This window comes from Hydra viridissima, unplaced genomic scaffold (assembly GCF_058129835.1).
Source record: "Hydra viridissima isolate aposymbiotic clone 2 unplaced genomic scaffold, HvirCarnegie_v1 scaffold_2, whole genome shotgun sequence".
Classification (NCBI taxonomy): domain Eukaryota; kingdom Metazoa; phylum Cnidaria; class Hydrozoa; order Anthoathecata; family Hydridae; genus Hydra; species Hydra viridissima.
Genome location: NW_028324301.1, coordinates 7,597,034 through 7,620,154, shown reverse-complemented (window position 1 = coordinate 7,620,154; position 23,121 = coordinate 7,597,034). Strand labels below are relative to the sequence as shown.

Below are 23,121 nucleotides of genomic sequence, written 5' to 3'. Positions count from 1 at the left end.
TGAGTCGACGATGGTCAGAGACAGGACAGCAGTAAAAAAGCGCATTTAACAACTAAAACAATTACGACATAACGATATAAAAAACTTTAGAAAACCATAAAGCTTTAAAATACTTTAAAACTAAAACGTTTTCAATATCCTTAACTTATCAAAAAGCTTTCTCTTCGCTACCTTTTAAGAAAATGATCCTAGACCCATTTTTTGTTTGATTTGAGGCTGCAACCATTTCAAATATTCTTAATCTTCTCTCAAAAAGCCTTCATTACCTCTTTCAGATTTAGACTTTACAGTCTTTACCGTTTATCATTTCGTGAGAGCAACGTCCAAATCATTATGTTTGTTTCTTTTCTTCATCTAAGTCAAAATTTAGTTTTTAGACATATTTTTCTTAGGGGACATTTCTTGTAACTTTTTGCTCTAAATAATGCAAGATTATTAAAATTCATTATAAATACAATGCATCAGTGTTTAATTGTCGATAATAAGATCAAAAAGGTTTATCCTACCCTTTTAAGTTTTATAAACAGTTTAACAATTTACAATTGTTTAAGAAAAGAAACATTTCGACATCATTAAGACAAAAGTCTTATAAAAATGTTTCAGAAATCTTTAAAAATCATCGCATCACCGTTACCTGTGTCATAGAGTTTAGCAGCAGTGGTGTTATGATCGAAACAATTTTTAACTGTATGATTAAGTTTCATAGCTTTAATTTTTTATAAAAACATTCTTTGGTTATTGGATTACCTTTTAAGCTGTTTGTAGCATAGAAAAACATCATTTTATATCTTCAGTCATTCGATAACGAAGTATATTATAATACAAAGTTGATATGATGAGACTCCATAGCAGCGAGATAAATCCAGACATATCTTTATCAGCATGAATGCATTAAAGTGACAGAAAATGCTTTTTAGGGCTATTAAGAAACCATAAGATTTTTAATACTAATTTGCTAGGGGTTTATGCAGATCTCGTGTTCTAAAGAGTTTGCCCCGAAACTTTCCAACAGTAAGATAACTTAGGGCGCGAAATTCTTGTTACTCAGGGCTTTAAGCTAATTATAGAGACCGAAGTTTAATGGAATTTGACATTTCTTTTTTGGAAAATTTTTATCTTATTCATTGAAATTCAAGAAAAGTAAACCGACATTTTAGTTTTCAATTGTAATTTATTAAAAATTAATTTTCAAACTAATTGTATATAAATGTTAAAGTTTTTTATTCTTTGATTTGAATTTATTTCCAAATGTTTTTTCCTGGTCTGAAATTTGACTGTAGATATAGGATACAAAAAACCTTGCTCCGAGGCTTTTAAGAAATGTATATGGCGAAAAAATATTTTCCTCATGCTTATCCATACATCAGCTCTTTTAAAAAATTAGAATAAGAAAATTGTAATTTTTAGAAAAACAAAAACGGTATGACTTTCTGAAATGAATTCAACGTTTAAAGTTTTAATGTTAATTAAATTGTATAGTGAAAAGCTCGTAGCTACCATAAATGTGTGATTGGGTATTTTTCCCAGTGTCTGCATAAAAATGAATTGAGTTATTCTTATTTTTTTGTGCTTATTTTTACAATAGTTTTTGTGGTAAATGTACTTCACATAATTTGTTATCATTAAATGGCTGCATACAATGCAAACCAGTTCAATGAAATTAAGCAATGCGCATCTGAACCAAGGCCAATAAGGCCAAATAAACAGAATCAACAAAAACCTCAAGTTACTAGCCTAGCTAATCAAGAACAGCCAGATAATCTTAGTTTAAATCATGCTGTCAGTGAAGCAAAATTTCAAAAGAAGAAAAGTAATTCAGAGGTAAGAAATGTAATGTTGCTTGGTATTACATACATGATTTCTTGTAAGTTACAGTGAAAATTGTTTGACAAGTTAGTGGAATTTATTAAAATTTTAATACAAATGAAACAGTATATTTTTGTTATTTGATACTCTTTTCTAAAATATTAAATGCTTTTTAAAACCATGCTGCCATTTAATAAACGATAGGCAAATCCTAAGTAATACTATTAGGCTGGATTGACATGCATAATTTTAGAAAATCGTAAACAATCAAATTTTGCAATTATTTTTCCTAATTCAAAGTGAAGAGTATAAATGATTCATTTCTACTTAATTAGATTTCATTGAATATTAGAGCAACTTTTATCAACTGATAAAACTTTATGCAAATGTTATGGTTTTTTGCAGCTTGCTGTTATTTTTAATAAACAGAAAATTATTCCAATATATATATATATACAAGTATGAGATTATAATAGCCAACTTGCTGTTTCTAGCAATTAAAAAAGTCCCTTAATTTCCTCCGAAAAAATGTTGATTACTTTAAATTTTATTTCAGAAATTTAAACAACTTAGCTTCTATTATAAAGATTTTGCATAAGCTAATATTAGCATAAATCAGCTGAAAAATCCAAAAGATCTAAATACTGATTTTGCTGCATTATCCTTCTACATTTTTTTAAAATATATATATACTTATATATATATTTTTTAAAATATATATATACTTATATATATATTTTTTAAAATATATATATATATATATATATATATATATATATATATATATATATATATATATATATATATATATATATATATATATATAGATAGATAGATAGATAGATAGATAGATAGATAGATAGATATATAGATATATAGATATATAGATATATAGATATAAATAAAGATAATGCTCTTTTCTTTTTTTTTTTATAATTTGTTAACAAATTATTTGCAAGGAAGTTTTTTTTAACAAATCTCTAGCTTGGAAAATTCTGCTGATGGTTTTATGTAAGTTAGATCAGTCCATTTTTTAGAGATTGCAAAAAAATATATTAACATTTTATTCCCCATTCTACTTTATCATGTAAATGAGCTCCAAAAATGTTTAAGGTTGTTTAAGCATGCTTATATTATGTAAGGGAATAGTTTGAGCTGCCATAGGTTTAAAAAAATTCTTACGATAATTTTTTAATTTTTACATTTTTATTTTCAGAAAGCAAAAAAACATCAGCAAAGGCTTATTGATTTTATTAATGAGGGATCTGGTTTGAGCTCGGAGGAATCTGCTAAAAATTCACGTCGACGAACACCAATGACTATGCCACGTACTAAAATAACTGCAACTACACCTCTTGAGCAAAGAGTAGCTTTAGCAAAGCTTAAACAGAAACTAGTATTTGATGATGAAAAGGTTTGATAACTTTGACTTGTTTTTTATTTGGTTTTAATGTGGAATGATGTATTAATTTAATTTTTAATTCTGAGTATTAGTTGAATTAGTTGTATTAGTTGATATTTCTTCATGAAGTTTGAATTTATTTTAGAAACTTTCTTTTCCATGCAATTCGTCAATGATTTTAAAATAAATTAAAAATTGCTAAGTCATAAATTACTATCCTGGATAAGACCACCTTACTGGTGTTGTCAATCATCCAGGTTTTATAAGCTGCACCTTCAGTGCATCTAGGGTTTATAAGTTTCACTTTCAATTGGATCTGGATAGTTCTTAATGTATGCAGCAAAGCTTTTACGCCTCTCTTTTCTGCAGCAGTAAGAATGAACCAGTCCTAAAAAATGTAAGTTTTAAGGCAATATGATGATAGTTTATTGATGATATGGATGGTTTATTGCACCTGGACCTCTAAAATGGTATAAAAAAATTTAATAGTTCTTAAAGTCATCTCTAGGTTTTCTTCTGGTGAATAAGAAATCACTATGATTTAATTTATGAACAATCAAGGAGGATTAATCAACAAAAAAATAGTAAATAAAACAATTGTGTTATAATTATTTAATGTTAACTCTCACCAAAAAGCTATTGTTTACAAACTTCAAACCTTCAAATTCTCATTTAAAAAATGTGCTCAAAAATAAAGCAGAGTAGCGATTTGCCCTAAAGCATACATTAAACCAAATAGCTATTTTTACAAGTATTTTTTAAAAATAAAACAATACAATTCAATACAAGGCGGTATTTTAACTAATAAGCTTATATTAGTAAAGAATTTATAGTGGATGGCTTCACAAGTGCAGTACCTCTATCTTTTTCACAAGTGCAGTAGCACTTTTCTCAAACAAAAACTTTAAGTTGTTGTTCTCAACAATATTCACCAATTGAGATTAGACTTAATGTGAAACTCTGGTCTCCACTAAAAATTGTTCTATCAACAAAATAGGAGCAGACCAAATGATACAAAAGAATAAGTAAATTAAAATGTATTTAACCCCAGCAATTACTCTCTGCATTCATCTTCAGCAAAGTATGTAACTAGTTAGCTAAACAACCTAAAAGCTGTACAATATGTAAACAAATGTAAATATTGACTTTGTACTAATAGAGTTTTGCTACAAATTTTTTTAAAGTTTTTTTATTTCTTAATATATCTTTTGCTTATTATATTTAAGATATTTGCTCAATAAAATGAGTTAAAAAGAAGTTCTTAAAAAGAAAGAATTTCTTACCTTCAGTGTCTTTTGCTTTCTTTCTTTTTTTCACACTAAAACAAAAAATTAAAATTTCCAGAATTTATCTTGTTGAGAAATTCATAATTCTTAAGTAAATTTATTACTTATTTGCAGCAAAACAAAGAACCAAGGGAAAATAATGCAGCGTTGTTAAACAACTACATGGATGCAATGAGTATATCAAGTGTAGCTGCATCTGATGTTGCCCCAAGTGAAACTTCAGATGTATATAACTTTTTTTTCTCTTTATAAATTTTCAACAACCGGCAGTTTCTTTGATTTCTTACATTGCTGCTATTGCTTGAGACTTATTTCAGTGTTAAATAATTTCAGAAAAATATTTTCAAGTTATAATTAACCATTTTAATAAAAAAAAAAATTAATTGAAGGTCACCTTTTTTTGTTAGTTAAATATCAACAGAATAAATGAGCGTCTGAACCAAGTTCGTGTAAGTGGTTGTACAAGATTTTAAATTTTTGTTTGTTTATAATTTTGCCTTTAAATTGAGCTCTTTATTAGTTTATTATATTAATTCTCCAAAATAATTTCTTAGACACAATTAAGACTTGTATTTTTTATTTATTACCTATTTTTTATCACATTAATATTTGTTTTTCAAAATTATATATGTTTTCAAAATTATATGTTTTCAAACAGGAATATCTAACACAAGCTACATCTATGTATGTTTCCCTATCTATTGCTGGGTCAGATGAGGTAGTTTAATGTACCATTACTTAGATTCAGCCTTTTGCTAAGTATACCTTATTTACTCAGTATACCATTTTTTGTTTACCCATAACCAGATATACAAACAATTATACCCAACTTATATTTGTTTATGAATGCTAATAATAATGATAATAAGTAATAAGTAATAAGTAATAATAATAATAATAATAATAATAATAATAATAATAATAATAATAATAATAATAATAATAATAATAATAATAATAATAATAATAATAATAATAATAATAATAATAATAATAATAATAGTAATAATAATAATGATAATAATAATAATAATAATAATAATAATAATAATAATAATAATAATAATAATAATAATAATAATAATAATAATAATAATAATAATAATAATAATATAATAGTAATAATTTTAATAATAATAATAATAATAATAATAATAATAATAATAATAATAATAATAATAATAATAATAATAATAATAATAATAATAATAATGATAATAATAATAATAATAATAATAATAATAATAATAATAATAATAATAATAATAATAATAATAATAATAATAATAATAATAATGATAATAATAATAATAGTAATAAATGATAATAATACAGTGGCTTTCAAAAATATTAGGTCATGCTTTAATTCAGTGTTTTGCATGACCATCACATGTTTTTATGGAAGCTCAAATACTTTTGGTATAGATTTAATCTGATGCATACATGATTACTTTGGAATTTCATTCTAAATTTTTTCCAGTGCAAGTTCAATTGTGCAATGCTTTCCATATTCTCTCTTGATAATCTCTTGTCCATCCATGACCAAATATTTTTGATGGGGTTCAAATCTGTTGTGCTGGCCAGGGTAGAAGAGCAATATGTTGCCTTTGAAATAGCTCCTTCACCGAGTTTACAGTATGTGCTGTTGCACTGTCCTGTTGGAAAATCCAATTTTTGTGCCTTCCAAAAAATGATGTAGCAGTAGGTAAAAGCCTATTTTCAAAGTTCTTTTTGTAATTATACTGGTTCATTCTCCCTGTGTGAATATTTTGAAATCCTATCCCCTTATGAGAAATAAATCCACATATACCTATTAAGCTGCATCTGCCTTGTACTCTTGGTACACAAAATATTTCCTGATGTTTCTCTGAAGCTAATCTTTTAACGATAAATCTTTTCTTTTAGAGATTTAAGATTTAAGATTAACCATCTCAAAATTTGATCCATCACTAAAAATAACCTTAAACCAATCTTCTACTGACCAGTGAAGTCTTTCCTTTCACTACTTATATCTTTTAATCCTATCTATCACCCTTAAAAGCGGTTTTCTGGCAGCAACATAGAAATCAATACTTTTTTTTTAAGACACCTAACTGTGGTATAACTAACACTAATGTAATCAGCCTTATTACTAAACTTAGCTGACAGTTTTCGTTATCTAGTTTAGGATCTTCCCTTACCCTTTGAAACAATAAGCTTTGATCCCTAGAACTAAGTATTGATGGCCTGCCAACTCTTGGTGAATTACATCATTTGAAAATATGTGGTTTTTCAGTATTGTTTGCACACAGCATAGTGAAGTACCACATAATCTTGCTATTTCTTGCTGACGTTTGTGTTATCTTTGGATAGATATATTTGATATATTTGGATAGAAATTTTTTTGTAATTTGGCTTCTTGTGACACTGATTTTCTGCCCATTTTTCTGCTTCTGGTGTGCCAAGAATTTAACAATTGAAATATCTCTTTAAATTGATTTTTTTTCAAATTTGTTTATAATTTACATTGGTCAGAGTGAGTACAAATTTTCAGGAGTTATTGAGTTCAAATTAACTGACCTTATAATTTTGACACATTTTTAAAATAGTTTTTTGACCTGATTCTCTTTTTTGACTGATTTTGGTACCAAAATGAAATTTTTAAAATTTTTTTGTTTTTTTTTGGTTATACGATGTATCCCAAATAAAGATTTTAAAAAATCTCTCTTTTTTTTGTTTTTTTTTTTAAAAGTGACCTTACATTTTTCAAAGCCACTATAATAATAAAAAATAACTAATTTCAGGCATAAAAAATAAAACCTACAAATGATTAAAAATGAACTAAGCTAGTTTTGGTGTTTCTTTCTAAACAATCAGAAAAAAATATTTAAAAAAGTTAAAACTTCTTCTTAAAAGCTATTTAATTTGTTTTTGTTTTGATTTCAATTCCTTTGATGTTAAAAGATTAATATTATTCCTAGAAAAATTTCACTCCCTTTTATTTGAATGACTACTAAAGTGCAGTATTCTTCTAATCAAATCAGAGCTGATATAAAGTACTAAAATTCTTTATTATAAATATACATGGAACCAAACTTAACATTGTTAATGTTAAAGATATAACTTTACTTTGAATCACAATTATGTTCAATTCATTCTTAGATTGCCTCTTTTGTGACATATTGTAAGCATGACTTTTAATTTAGCCTCAAAGAAGCCAGCAGATGAGTAAATTAGCCAAGTTAATACAACAATTAAGAATACAAGAAAAAGGATATATTGATTTGCTTCAAAAGGCCGAGGTAAGTAAGGCAAGTTAAATTTACTTTAAAGGAGTAAAGTCTTTAAAAGGATATTTTAGTAAAGAAGAAGACTTTTTTTTTTATCAAGATGGGCTTAAGGAAGAAATTACTCCTCTGTGTTCTATGAAAGTTTCAAATTTATCTCCCAAGATCTTTAAGTTATTATGAAGAATTTCAATGAAATTCTAGAATGAAATTGCGCTGCCCTAATCTTTAATCCTAATCTTTAATCCTAAAAAATGGCCATTTAAAGATATTTTACAAACTTTTTACTGAACTGAAAAGTTTGCTCAAATGAAAGTTTTCTATTCCTCAAATAACTAAAAAACACTGTTGATAAATACTTCTACTCATTTCTTAGTGATTTAAAAAAGAAAGCATTACAACTGTAAAAGAATTTCCACCTTTTTCATCTGAAGTTATCTAATATTAGTTAATAATAAAGCAATGCTGACTAAGATATTTGGTTATATTTTTTCAGGTAGTTGTAAGTGAGCAAGAAGATGTGATGTCTACAACAACAGCTGAAAATGAAGATATTCCAGATATTGATAGTCAGCAAAAAGAGTTGCAAAGGTTAAGAGAGCAGCAATCATTGCTGAAAAAAATTGTTGAGCAACAAAAAGAAGTGAGATGTCTTTACTTAATGGTTTTAAATTTGTTTGTTGGAGGTAAAAAGAAGTGAGATGTCATTTTACTTAACGGTTTTAAATTTGTTTGTTGGAGGTCAAAGTCAAATTATTTGAAATTTTTAGTTGGAAAAACTAAAAGAAAGACAATCAGCTCTTTTGCTAATGCAAGAAAATGCAGAGTTGGCAGTAGAAGCATCAAGAAAGGTTTGCTGATTTATTAATTGTACTTTTCTATCTTAGTTTATTTTTGATCATTTAAACAGTATATTGTTAGGTTATATAAAGAACAAATTTATGCAGTTAAATATGTCTCAATTCTTATTGCAAAATTCTATGGGAAATCTAATCTTATTCATTCATAATACTTCTGGTAACTTCTAGACCATCTAGAGGATTCTAATCAACAACATGAAAAAGTTGCTGATAAACTTCACGATTAAAACTAACAAGTTTAGTAATAACATCTGTAAAGGCTACAAAGATGTTTCAAAATGATTTTTAGTGTTTTCCAAACCCTTTTTAGATTTAAAATTATTATTTTTATTACTTATTTATTCTTTTTTATTTTTAAAATTTCACAATGTAAAAGTTCTAAAAGAACATGGTAGAAAAAATCATCTCTATGCATGGTGGCATAAATGCTAGTGTTTTAGTCATCATTTCTCTTTTACTTCCATTAAAATTATGTAGCACATTCTTAAACTTATGATTAAGTGATCTAGTTCATTTTTAGAATCATCAGTATAGCGTCATATATTGTATTCATCATAAATACTTTAAATAAAATTTTAATGTATTTTAATAGTTTTTTTTTGGGGGGCTATCAGTTTGTTGCTCACAAAGTAATTTTGCAAATTTTTTTTCTTTTTTAAATGAAATCTATCAAATATTGAAGGATTATGAGTTCTCAGTTTTGAAAGATTTAAGATGCTTGCTAGAAACATCATGTGTAACTATCTGGATTTTGAATTGCAAGGCCTCTATGATATGTAATTTTTAAATTTCTATTTCTAGCAAAATAATTTGATGAATAATCAAAGAAGTTCAAATGAACAAAATAAAAAACAGAATGTAAGAAATTTTTCTGTAATTGTATTATCATAAATGTTAACTTTTTTTTTATAACTAATTAAAGAATTTACAGTAAATTATGAAAAAGAGAAGATGAATGTATAATTTGAGTGCAATGTATGTTGTTAAATAAATAGTTAAACTATTTTGTTTTAAACTTTTGATACATATACATATACATATACATATACATATACATATACATATACATATATATATATATATATATATATATATATATATATATATATATATATATATATATATATATATATATATATATATATATATGTATATGTATATGTATATGTATATGTATATATATATATATACTGATATTTAAATAGCAAATCCAAGTGATACGTAACCAATCAGGAGAGAATATACTGCAAGTAGAGGCAGAGCAAAAGATAATGGAATGGGAAAAAAAGTTGCTGACTTTACAAGAAAAGAAAAACCAAATGGATCAGCTTTTAAATACATTCAAAAGTCTGAAAAATTCTCAAGATATTGAATGTAAATTTTTTTTTTTTCAACTTCAAGCTAATTCATTAGGTGCAATAAAAATGATATAATTAACAAAAAAAAGTTCTAAAAAATAAAATACTGTCAAAAGTTTTTATATTTCTTTTGAAGCTGATATGATGAATATTTTGAATGAAGAAGCACAGGAACAGCTTAGTAATGGTTATAAAAGTGATTCAGAGGACATCGAGTCAAAAGTTAAACGGTTAAATAATGTTAGAGAGCGTATGATCGAGCTGAAAGAACTTATTACTGGATATGAAGTGCTTTTTTTTTTTTATTTAAAGCCTTTTTTATATAATTTGATTAAAACTTTTTGTTTTGTATTTGCTTCCAGCATTTGTAAGTAAAATTAATTTGAAGATTTAATCATTGTTTATAGGGAGCAAGAAATACAGTATCTCCAGCTAAGACTGATGCTAGTAGAGACAATCGTCTTCATGCCAAGACTATCCAGAGTAAAGGTGGAGCCAAGATGCGTAATCAAAATAGTCGAGGTTAGATTGTTAAATAACTTTAATATTGAATCAAGTTAGTGAATTAAAGCAAAAATTAAAATCAATTAAATTATAAAACATAGATTTTGTAATTTAATTGATTTCAGTTATCTGAAAATTTTTTTTTTTTTAAAATTTTATTTTCGCGTTTTTAAATGTGACAAAAGTAAATGCTGAAATTTGAATAAAAAAAAGAAAAAAAAGATAAATTTATGGTGCCTTTTAATACCAAAAAAATATAAAATTAAAATAAAGTTTTTTCATATCAGTGTTCTGGAGGTATGCAGCACTCCAGTTTTTTAGAAATCTTTTTTAACCATCCTTATGTCAACATTTGACCCATGGTTCAGCGCATTTTGTACTGTTTTCTCTTTTTAATGACTACAGAGGTTTTTTTAATGACTACAGGTAATTTTACTGGTTATTATTTGCTCTCCTGTTAAAAAGTATTAATATGTGACTTAGTGCTGCATATCTCTATAATACTGATATATAACTTACAAACTTAAAAATTTTTAAAAAAAATACATTTTCCACTTTAGATAATCTTAATCGACCAGTTCCAAACCTGAAGTTACAAAATGACATAGTTAATACACCAAATAATAGTGTGAAAAATACAAATCAAGAAAACAAGTCGAATAGCACCAATCCAGTTTCTTTGTATGTTAAGTAATTTTAATATACTGAGTAATTTACATATTTGTAGTTATAAAAAGCATAACTTATTTAAATAAAAATTGAACTGCAAGATTATACAGTTAATTCTTTACTTTCTATATTGTAACTATTAGTTTCTTTTAAACTTAAAGATCTTTTCTTCTTAGCCAACAATCCTCAAAAGATATTGATTCAGAAAGTGAAAATGATTTTTCACAAAAAGCAGATGAAAATTTTTCAGACATTGAAGATGGTTTTAAGTGGCAAGATGATCCAGAATTCTTAACTAAAGTCAAGTAAAATATTTATCTGCATTATGATGTAACATGATTGGAGAAATGAAAAAAACCTATTATTGATAATATAATATAGTTTGTTTTTTTTCAGTGTATATTTTATGTATGTGTCATGCAAGTATTTTCATTATAACTGTGTAAAACTATTGTTTGTTACATTTGTATTTTTAGAAAATTAAAGTTGGCAAAGCAAAAACTGTTTAATCTCCAACAACTAGTTAAAGTTGTCCAGGAAGGAAACAGTCCTATGATACCAATAAATGATCTTCAGAACCTCGCTCTTTCATTCACCAATGAAAATAACTCTGAATGTGTTGAAAGTGAAGTTGATGATGATCAGGAAGCTATTGAGGTGCAGAATATAGTTGAAAGAGAAGATGAAACTGAGAATGATGATGATGCTGACTGTGAACAAACAGAGGATGATAACCAAAGCGCATGTGCAAAAACAACAGAAAATTTAACTGATAATGAGAGAAGATTCCAAGGTTTGTTAAGGAAACAGAGATTGGAATTAAACTACCTCCTTAAAGAGAGAGAGCGTTTATTAGAAACACACAGAAAGCTTGATGCAGTTCCTACTTTGTCCCCAATCAATAATAGCAAAAATAGAAATGCAGCCTACTCCAGTCTTACTAAAGAAAAGCTCAAGCAGCAGGAGAAACCTAAATCAAATGACGGGGTATCTACTGAGCCACAATATGGTTCAGAGAAAGAATACTCAATGCAAAGTAAATCATACAGTGAAGAAAAAGAATACAACACCCGTAAGTTAAGTTAATCACTTCTATTTTTAATATAATTCCAAAAATAGAAGTAAAAAAAAATGTCCACATGATGATAATTCTCAGTTGAGGAAATTTATTTTAAACAAAATATTTCAAATTAATGATCTATTACTTAAACTAAAAATGGTATTACATTTAAATTATATTATTTTGATGAAAGTGTTTTAATTTGCTGTTAAAATTAATAATATGTCAAACTGGGTAATAAGTCAACAAACCTTTGGTTATTTTACTACCTCTAAGCATTAGTGCTTCCATTTTTCTCATATTGCACCCTCAACCATAGCAATTTATCATCCATTCTGTAAAAAACCATTTAAGCTTAGTAAAATTGAAGACCACAGGAGAAAAAAAGTTCTTATTGAAAAAGCTTGACTCAAAGGTAAGTAATCAAAAAAACATTTATTTTAAATCAAGTTTTATGTTAAATCAAGTTTTATGTTAAAAAATAGCATTGGCAGAAATAAATGTAAACAATAGACAACCAATTATAGCCCAACTTTAAAAACTGACTCTCAAAACCACAAAAGTGTGAGTGCTGTTTTTTTCCTTTTTTGTCCTCAACTTTTGTCTTGAAATACTTAGTGTTGGGTTTGTATAAATTTGTATGATCAAGTTTATAAAAGGATCCTGTACTTTTTTTCCCTTTTTCTTACTTCCTAGGGAAATTCCAATTAATCTTTAAGACTGCCAACTCTGCTGTATAAAGTTGAAGTTGAGTTTTTGTTCTGTTGAAGTTGAGTTTTCTAAATGATGAATATTCTTAATTGTTCAAATACAAAGTATAATAAAGCATTCCCTCTTTTTTTTACTGACAATAATAGTGGATAGACTGATGCAGGTGTTGTAAATGGTAGAGTTGACTCTTTTTCTTTAGAGAAAAGGCCTCATTTTTTTATTAAAGTCTTAACTCTCATTTCATCAGCAGCAAAATTCCAATTTCCTTACTTAACTCATAGATTATAACTTTTCTTAAGGTTTGCATTGAAATAATTGGCTGTTTACTAAATTCTGAAGAATAAATGTCACAATGCTAAAAACCTCTTGCAACACATTTTTTAAAAAATAAATTCTTTATTAGCTTATTGCAGTGAAAGCCTTAAATCCTCAAAAATAGTAATATCTAAGAGCTGTAAATGATCAGTTGTATGAGGTAGTGATGTTATTTTTACTCTCGAGCTGGCAAAATAGTACCATACCAACTGTATGATGATCATAATTTACCAATCTTGGTTCCAACATTTTGGAAATCCCCACCTTCCATAAAAGGGTCTTTACTTTGTTTGACAATATGTTTTAAAAATGTACAATTTTAATCACAAAGTTTCATTAGCTGCTGCAATTTTTAATGCTTTAGATCCTCTTTCTAATCCAATAGCTGTAAGTGAAATAAGAAGACAGCGAGAGCTCTATGAACTACAGAAAAAACAAAAATTTGTTGAAAAGCAGCAAAGAAAAAAAATGACTCAACTTGAAGAGATTCAATCTGACGACAGAGGAACTTATTCTGTTCATAGTGATGAAGGTGTTGGTGTTAGTGCATATAGTGCAGATGTGACAACTGCAGCTACTTGGGGTGGCTCCACAGCACAAAGTTCAAATGAGGAAGATTCTGCTGTTGAAGATGATTATGCAGCTACAGAAGAGTGTGTGAGTATTTTAAATATATTACATTCAATACTTTGAGAAAATGATGTTTTCTATAACAAATGTTTACCTGGGGAGTAATGCATGACATTTTCTATCAACCTGTTTTTACATAATAAATATTATTTAAACAAAACTTAAACTGGAGTTGTTCGATTTATTTCTTTTCAGATGGAAAATGAAGAATTCAGAAGTCATTTCATTCAAACAGAAGAAAGGGAAGAAGAGTCCGTCATAAACAATTTGAGTGATCAGCCTAGGCGTGGGATCACATGGCACCAGAATGATGTGACCCCAAATAAGATAAAAAACTCTCACAAGCATTCAAGTAAGCTGTTTGAACTATAAGTGATAAGGCTGTAATTTCAAGTTAAGAGTTTTCTTAGTTTAATAGCAAGAAAAGTTGTTACTTAAAACTACAATCTCCTTTTTATTGATAGTAAGCAAGAGCTATCAGTTTCTGTGCCTTTCATGTGTGTTCTTCCATTTTTTTTGATTTTTAAATTTTATTGGTTGAACTAATTAATTTTTTTATTATCAGGTGAAACTCAAACTCTAGGATCATCAGTTAATAGGTCACTTGGTCAAACACCCTCTCAATCAAGAAAACTGAGGCAAGGAGTAAGTAGTCTTTTTAAGTTTCTTTATAATCTTTTTCTTATATGTAAATTTTCCAAATACTACTAATGACCAAGTTACTGCTGAGGAACTTATTTAATAAATTCAGTTTTAGGAAAGTGGAGCTTATTCAAAGTGTATTTTTTCTATTTCAATCAAAATTTAAAACAAAAAAGTTTTTCTGTAGATTGTTTAAGAAGTATATAAAATATATTTCTTTATCTTCATCATCTTCATCTTTGTTAATAATCATACATGATGGAGTGGCACCAAGAAACTCCTTATCACCACAAACAGATTTTCTTTAACTTTGTTTATTTGCAGCATCTGTTTTCTCAATATTGTGTGACTAGTTTTTTTTTAAGACAAAATTTCCATTTTAAATAAACCTTCTGGGGCTTATTTTGAATGAGGACTTATTTATTTTGAGTTTTTAGGGGTATATACAAAATGAGGTCTAATTAATAACATATCAGTTTGCTTATAGATGTGGAGGCTAACTGGCATTTAAGATATTTATAAAATTCTGACTTTCTTTAGAATCTAACACCAGCACACAAATTAGTTTCAGACTGTAAACTAAAGAATGTAAATGATTCACATTTTGCTGACAATAATAGCACTCAACCATCAGTGTCTCAATCACCCTCTACAGAAATGCTGCATACACAACTAGCAAGCATGTGCAATTCCTTACTTCGAAATGAACAAACTTTACTATCCATGTTGCAAAATCAGTTTTTAAAACCCACACCAGGTTTGTTTCACTGAATATTTGATGGAATTGTTTTTTTTTTGGATCAATAAATACTGTAATTGAATTTTTATTTTGGTTTGTCATTTGGAATTTTGTTGTTTTCATTGTTAAGTTATTGAATGACTCTTGTATTGTTTTTGAAGCATTATGTTTTTTTTTAGCACCTCAACCTGCTCCTAATTCAGATATATTAATATCAGTAAAGGAATTCTTTGAACGTACAAACTATAGTGAGAACTTTGCTTTAACTTTAAATTCACTTCAAACGTGCTTTGAAAGGGTTCAACAACACCAGGCTGACATGGAGTATATTCATCAACAATTCACTCAATTGATTGCACCATCTACTCAATTAATGGATTATCGTTCTCCTTGGCCTAATCCACCTTCGCTACATTTAAGTTCTTTTGGAGTGAATGGTGGTGATGCTTCTAATAATAAATGTGAAAAATCTTTAAAGGAGGCTTCCTCTAATCCTAAAGAGACTCAAACTGATACATCATTGTATGATGATTTAGATTTTAAAATTGCAAATGCACAACCTTATAGTTTGTTTGGGGAAACATTGATTGAAGGAGATCTCAAACCAAAAGTTGAGGAAAAAATGCAAAGATCTCAAAGCAAGGAGAACTTTGGGCTTACTTCTGCAGTAGATGTCAAAAATCCTGTTTTAACCGGAGATCAAGGTTTATACCTCAATCAAAACCTTCCATTTCCTTATCAGTTGAGAATGTCTGAATATAATCCATTGTCATATCAAGGTATCATTAATTTCACTTCTAAATGTATGAGAATATATAACAATATCTTAACATATCTGTCTGTGTGTGTGTGTGTGTGTGTGTGTGTGTGTGTGTGTGTGTGTGTGTGTGTGTGTGTGTGTGTGTGTGTGTGTGTGTGTGTGTGTGTGTGTGTGTGTGTGTGTGTGTGTGACAACAATAGCAACAGCAATAATAACAATGGTGATGGTGAGGATCATGATCATGGCCATCATAATGGTATAAATAAATTTTTGAACCTTTTAAAAAAAGAATTTTATTTGTAACAGGCAATTTTGCAAGTACATACACTGGAAATGTGATGACAATGTCTCGAATGTCAATGAACAAACAACATGCTGAAACAAATATTAGTGAACACCATGAAAAAACAATGTGGCCATCATTTTTTAAGATAGAGGATCCAGCTGTGTTGGATGTTCCAGAGTTTGAAAATGCAAATAAGTAAATCTTTATATTAAACTAATAATATATAAAAAGTGAATTGAAATTTCACTTTCCATATATCTTAAGCAATTTAAATATATATTTCTACAGTTAATAACATTTTATATATTGTCATGTAAATATTGAATTCAATTATGAATTTTTTTATTTAATACAATATAATGTTTCCTTAATATTAAAAAAATAAAATAAAATAAAAATAACTATGCTGTTAAAAAGTTAATGCTACATTGAAAAAGTTTTTTTTGTATTATTATTTCCTGTTGTGGATCTTGTTGAATTTTTTTGCATGGTTTTTTAAGGTTGTATTTTTTTTAGAAATAAAGAAACAAAATCGAAATCAGTAGATTATGTTGCAGAATCAACAAGTGGGGGTAATTTTTCATTGTTCGAAGCAATGCGAGATTTGATTTATTCAGAGGTGGCAACATTAATAGCAATGAATGAATCTCGACCACATTACCTCCTCGAACTCTTCAGAGAACTTCAGCTGCTGAACTCAGATTATTTACGTCAGAGAGGTAAAATAATTGTGTTAATTTGTAACTAGAACATCTTTTGAATAAATCAATGGCAATCTTGTAAGTTAATGTTTTTAATAATATATAATGAAATTTTATTAAAATTTGGAAATTTGAAAACATTGTTTTGTTTTTTTTTTTTTACTTTTGTATTATTTTCTTTAGATTCCAATTATTTGTTTTCTTATCTTTTTTTGTGTAACATCTTATTTTTTAGGTCTTTATTCATTGCAAGAACTTGTCACAAAATTTTTGACAGATTCAAATTTGGATTCTTCACCAGCTAAAGCAGCATTTGTTCAGGAAACTATTTCAAATCAACAACCTTATGAAAATTGGGCAGGATCAGAGCAAACCCCCAGTGAAAGTGTTGTCACAACTGATGATGAAGGTGAAACACAAGCATTGCAATCACTTGCAAAACAAATGGAAAATAATGAAATGTATGATTATGCTGAGATAGTTGAGCAGCATTCTGATGGAAACTTGTCTACACCACGCAGTTCTATTACAGATTTACCGTTTGCATCAGAGGATCTTGGAAATACTGTCATAAATTTAGATGAGGTTTGCTCTGTTATATTTTATTCCTGTCTGCTGTATTATATTGGTTTTATAAGGTTTTTAACTGTATGGTATGTACATATTTATTAGGCTTTACAAAAGATGAAAATGTATGAAATGAAAATGGCTGAAACTCAAAAAGCTTTTGAGCAGGCATCTAATAACTTTCGTGAATTTTTACCATATGTAAACCAACCTAAGCAACAACAAAGTGAGACATTTGAACGTGGTTTAAATGATGCAGATATTGGTTCAGTTGGCAAATTGTCAAATGTAAACTCTTTTGATCATCAAAATTCATCAGTTGACACACATTTGCTTAATGCACAAATTAAATCTCTCATGATGGAACTGGTACCATTTTTAAATGAGCATATAGACAGGGTTTGCACAAATGATTTATTAGATGTTATTCGACATAAAATTGTACAGCTTGCTCAACATAAAGAACTCCAAATCCTGAATGAACCTGTAAATGAGCAGTTCAATCGGTTTTTTCACACACAGTTGGATTCTGTACTTAAGGATTCACTTTCAAATTTTACCTCAAGAAAACTAAAAGACTGTGGTGAAGACATTTTGGTTGTTGTTTCTGAAATTCTTTTTAATGAGTTGGCATTTTTTAGACTCATGAACAATTTGGAAAGGTAATTTCAGTTAATCAAGTTCAAAGTTATACTGTTGTTAATAGATGTTTTTTGTTTAATTTTGTTAAGTTTTTTCTGTTGGTTATTCTTTTTCATGTAAAATGTAAAATTAATATTTAGACCGCAAAGTAACTCAGAATCTTTTCAATCCAATCATCAGGTATTTTTTATTCTAAAAACTTGAACTTTACTTTCGATAAAATTGTGAAAATTTGCTCATTTAATTTCATTTTTAGTTTGGAAGCTTAGATAACTTTCCAAAACCATTTACAGAATACCAAAAAATGTAAGTTATAGCTTTTAACTTTAAGACTTTTTGTTTCAATTTAAAGTTCAGATCTGGTTTAAAGGTATACAGGACCCAAAGTAAGAAGCATTGAACAGGGCTTTATTGGTAAGTGCTCCATAAATGTCCCAAAGTGGTGAGACTCAAGGATAGACCCTTGTAGGGGGCTTGGAAAGTTTCCTCTTTTCCCCTTCTCCCTACAGCTAGTTTTTGTAGGGAAACTCTGTAAACACTTTACCATAACTAGCCATTTAAAACATTTTTAACAACCGCAATAATCTGAATCAAACATATTAAAATATTTTTGTTGTGTATGAACTATGTTATTTTAATATGAAGTGAAAGCTATTAATTTGTATTTTGTGAATTATTCATTTTGCTCATGTTTTGCTCATTAAACAAGATACTTTTAATGTAGAGTTTACTTTGTATGACATAAATTAAACCTAAATTCATATGTTGAAGGTTTAGTTATTTTTTGCTAGGTTTTGAAAGAAATTTAAAAGAGCCATAGCGCGTTTGCAATTGTTTAAAATGGCTGTCTTGAGAAAAATGTCAATAATCTGTTAGCAATAAATTATGGGAAATCTTTCTACTGCATACTTCTTTGTCATCGTCATATAAAAATTGATTCTTTCTTTAATGTACTCTTAGTTTTGCTAAACATTTGTTCAGCAATCAAACCCTTGATTGATTCTGCAATCAAAGGTTTGATTGTTAAATTGACCTTATTAGCATATTAGATGTGTGCTGAGACACTTAGGAACTTTTTGCTTAAGTAGTTCAAACAGCAATATGTAGAAAGCAATTGAAACAAGAAAACAATTAAATGTATGAAGTTGAAGTTCCTAAGCTCTACAGCCATAACAAGTGAATTGCATTTTTCTTGATATCATTTTAAACACAAGTTTTCAATGATTATTTCAAACATTTTTGAAAATGATCACTTTGCTAAAGCAAAAAATAAAACAAATTTGTTAAATGGTATGATAAATTGTCATAGCAACAGGATTTACCATATTCAATTGCAAGTTGTAACAGACATTGTGAAAGGCACAGTTAGTAAAAGAATGCCCTAGAAAATCTTATGCATCTGGCTTTTGAGCCTTAGTATTTGTACAATTGTCTTATCATTGACCACAATTGAATTGACATTGAAGCTGTGAATTCTAATAAGTAAGGCTTAGAGAAAATATTTATTAGTATGGTATGATTGTATGTATGTATGATTTATTAGTATGGTATGATTAAAATATTGATTAGTATGGTATGTTATTGAAAAGTATTTAGCTGCTGTTGCTTTTAATGTAAAGATTTTCCTTATCTTCTCTTCAGCAAAATAGTTTACATAAAACTTTTGCAGAGTTTTAAAATGCTAAAATGAAGCTACTTCATTGTATAAATACTTTTTTGCTATTTCATTCAGAAAATACTTGTGTATGGGTTGAAGGTTGACATCTTGTATGAGAGTTCATATATTAAATTTTTAAACATCAGATAATAACAATTTGAAATTTTTGTTGAGTTATGGTTACCAATTCATGTTACACTCAATGAAATGTGCTTCTGCTGCTCAAACCCATTGCATTTTGACAGTGCATTAGATTCTGGGTGTTTCAATTAAAAATGTTTGATGAGTAGAAGCTTGTGAAAAAAATTTTATGATTGCATTCTTCTCTATTTTATATATATATTTTCTTAAAGGAAAAATGACGATTCATTAAGTAATTCTGCAGAAAAAAATGTGTCAGATGTATCACAAACTTCTAACAAAGCATCAAAATCAAGCAGCAATTCTTCTAACAATTTTGTTTTAATTGACCCTTCTGAACTAACTGACGAAGATAATGAGTCGATTAGAAATTATGTTAAAGTTGAACTTGCAGTTAGTGAAACTCGTCCGGTTCAGAGTTTTGAAAGCGATCATGATGAAGATTCTGAAAACGAAGCCTCTTGTTTGAGGGGTGCAGCTCCTATGACCTCAGTAAACTTTTACTCTCAAGTCTGTGAAGATAGTGCCCATTCAAAAGCTGGTGAGAGATGTATCATAATTAAATAACAATGAATAACAGAAAATTTATAAATCATAATTTTTGGAGTTTTGTTTTTAGATCAACTTCAATTCATTATTTTTTTTTTGTTGTTTTTTTTTTAGCTGAGATGAGCAACTTAAGTAAAACTTTTCAAGACGAGAGAAAAGAAAGCAGTTTGCTCGAACAACAGCTCGAGCAACAAAATCTTGATGCTGTAGAAAACGAAAATCTTGATGCTGTAGAAAACGAAAATACAGAAGATGAAAGAGATCTAGAACAAGGTATTTTGCAGATGTCAAATTTTTTAATCGATTTTTCTTTTAAATTCTCCGTTAAAATAAAAACCGTCCTAATCTTCGTTACTAATTTGTATTTACATTCATGAATTCTTTTTATTAAACTTAGGTTCAAAAAAACAAGTTTAACTGGGCCTTTTTTTGTTTTTAGTGGAAAGAAGGAATGATGAGAGTTTTGTAGGCCAGGTATTCTGTTTAAAAAAAAAAAAATCGCACTTTCATTTTTTAAATTCTTACACTTTAACTTTCACTATTTTTTTAAATTTGAATTAAGAATTCTTTTGGTAACTTTTCAGTTACAAGAAAAAATGGTCAGTAAGTTTCAAGGTTTATTATAAGTTTTCATTGTTAATGTTTCTGAAATTGAATTCAATTTATAGTATATTGAGTTGGAAGATGATTTACAAGAGGATGATTTGCCTGAGGTAAACGTGACTAAATGTAGAGAACCGTTTGAATGAGACAAACTGTTTTTACAATTACTTTGTTGGTTTCAAGACTTTAACTTAAAATATTGTTTAGGCTGATATGGCGACTGAAAATTCATCAATTGCTCAAGCTATTCTTTTGCATTTGGATGGTGTGCAAGGTATATATGTTTGATGGTGACTAATATTGTTATTCGCATTAGAGATATATCCACTAAAAATCTTTATTCATATATCTTTTAAGAACTTGCTGGTGAAGACAATCATATTTTGTCGGCTCCCGGTAAGTTTTCTATATTGTACTAATGTTTCTGGGACTAAAGTAATTTTTGTAGAAAACAACCTCTGATCATAAAGCGTTATTTTAATTTTTTGTAAATCATGAAAATGTTGGATAGTTTTTGTAAGTAGGAAAATTTAATCACAGTCACTAATAAGATAAACTCTCGGCTGGTTGCAAAAAAATAAAGATGTCAGTTTTTTTTGTTTTTTTTAAGACTATGGGTTTTCAGACTTAAGCAACGGAGGACGGTCATGGAAAAATATATATTAAGGATAACAAAGGACCTTTAAAAAGAAAAATACAGTCTTTTTAAACAAACTTAATACAAGTTCAACCTTTCTACAAGTAACAATACAAGTTTAATTGTTAAGCTGAAAATTTAGAGTTGATTGAGTTTCCATTTTATACAGAGATCAAAAAAGAACGTAAGTTTAACTGCATCTTGATCTGATGGATAAATTTAGAAAAAAAAAAAAGCCTAGCTAAAAAAAATTGCACAAAAATTAGAAAGAAAAAAAACAACCGAAACCGAAATTTCGAATGAAGTTTTTTTTTTTGTTTATTTACTTAAAAAGGATACTTTGAAACTTTGTAAATAATCTTCATACGGGTCAGTTTTTTTATGCAACATTCCGCTGGCAATTCTCTATTAGTTAGAAATGATTTGACGCGTTTAGACCTACTTGAAAACAAGTAGGTCTAAACGCGTTTTACTTGAAACAAAAATCAAAGACTTAAAATATTGGTAAGCGATCTTAGAATACCATTAATACCTTAGAAAGGGTAAACTATATAGGTTATACAGAAAAATGTTTGGATTCAAAAAAGCTGTATTTAAGTGACTCAACGTCAAGTAACATTTAACGGACTAAAGAGTGCCGGTTCAAGGAGAAATTCTCTTGTTAACAGGACCCCAAATTTATTTGAGAAAAAATTTACTAGCAAACAGCTTAAACGCATAACGTCTACACGTCAGCTCAGACCTTTTTTAGACCATTTGATTTGAACAGCGGTATAATTGATTTTATTAATCTTTGAAATAACTTTTAAAGTACCTTTTTCTCGTTTTAATCTTTCTAACAAAGGTCTTATTTAACTTGTTGCAATTTTTAGGTCCGCATGGTTGATCTAAACTTCGGCTTTGTTAAACAAGAAAATTATTTATAAGAGTTTTTAAAACTGTGAAATAGAATTTTGCGCGAACAAAGTTGCGCGCAAAAGTTTCTTTGGTTAACTTTTATATTTGTTACCACGGAGATTATTCTCGTTTTTAGTTATCGTTTCTATTATTTACTTTTGCGTTCTGATTTCTCTGCATGTTATTGCGTATGAATTTCTTGTTAATAAATTTTTAAACGCTTAAAGCCTTTATGTTTAATGTATACGAAAGAAAATGTTAGATTTATCTAATTGCTTTTCTTATCGATGTGAAGAGGCTTGGACGTGTGTAAAATACTCAGAGTTACACAAACACGTTTTTAAATAGTACATAAAATATTTGCTGTTTTTTTGTTTTGTTTTGGTTTTTTTGGTTTTTTAACGATTAGTCTTACAGTCCGTCCAAAAGTTTC

At 27.9% G+C, this 23,121-nt stretch overlaps 1 protein-coding gene across 2 annotated transcripts; it reads left to right on the top strand.

Annotated features, from left to right (window-relative positions):
• The first annotated feature begins 1,229 nt into the window (after nt 1–1,229).
• On the top strand, nt 1,230–22,955 carry LOC145193017 (uncharacterized). Of its 2 annotated transcripts, none has more exons than XM_090078818.1 (34): nt 1,230–1,420; nt 1,586–1,821; nt 3,023–3,220; nt 4,609–4,719; nt 4,902–4,943; nt 5,153–5,212; nt 7,680–7,775; nt 8,257–8,403; nt 8,531–8,611; nt 9,422–9,478; nt 9,826–9,994; nt 10,115–10,266; nt 10,386–10,500; nt 11,043–11,163; nt 11,328–11,456; nt 11,628–12,223; nt 13,623–13,894; nt 14,063–14,219; nt 14,433–14,512; nt 15,050–15,266; nt 15,428–16,027; nt 16,315–16,489; nt 16,811–17,013; nt 17,231–17,580; nt 17,668–18,224; nt 18,345–18,384; nt 18,461–18,510; nt 20,215–20,543; nt 20,666–20,824; nt 20,991–21,025; nt 21,220–21,264; nt 21,362–21,428; nt 21,512–21,550; nt 22,664–22,955. In XM_090078818.1, exons 2-34 carry the CDS (start codon nt 1,627–1,629, stop codon nt 22,675–22,677), a joined length of 5,658 nt encoding a protein of 1,885 aa, XP_089934944.1. In that variant the 5' UTR covers nt 1,230–1,420; nt 1,586–1,626; the 3' UTR covers nt 22,678–22,955. The 2 variants fall into 2 exon arrangements, with proteins under 2 accessions (XP_089934944.1, XP_089934943.1); XM_090078817.1 differs by having other exon boundaries at nt 13,602–13,894.
• The last annotated feature ends 166 nt before the right edge of the window (nt 22,956–23,121 follow it).

Coding starts and splice junctions, on each gene's coding strand:
- LOC145193017 (XM_090078817.1), top strand. CDS start 1,627: ATGGCTGCATACAATGCAAACCAGTTCAATGAAATTAAGCAATGCGCA. Junction 5,213..7,679: donor CTATTGCTGGGTCAGATGAG/GTAGTTTAATGT, acceptor CTTTTAATTTAG/CCTCAAAGAAGCCAGCAGAT. Junction 12,224..13,601: donor AGAAAAAGAATACAACACCC/GTAAGTTAAGTT, acceptor TTAATGCTTTAG/ATCCTCTTTCTAATCCAATA.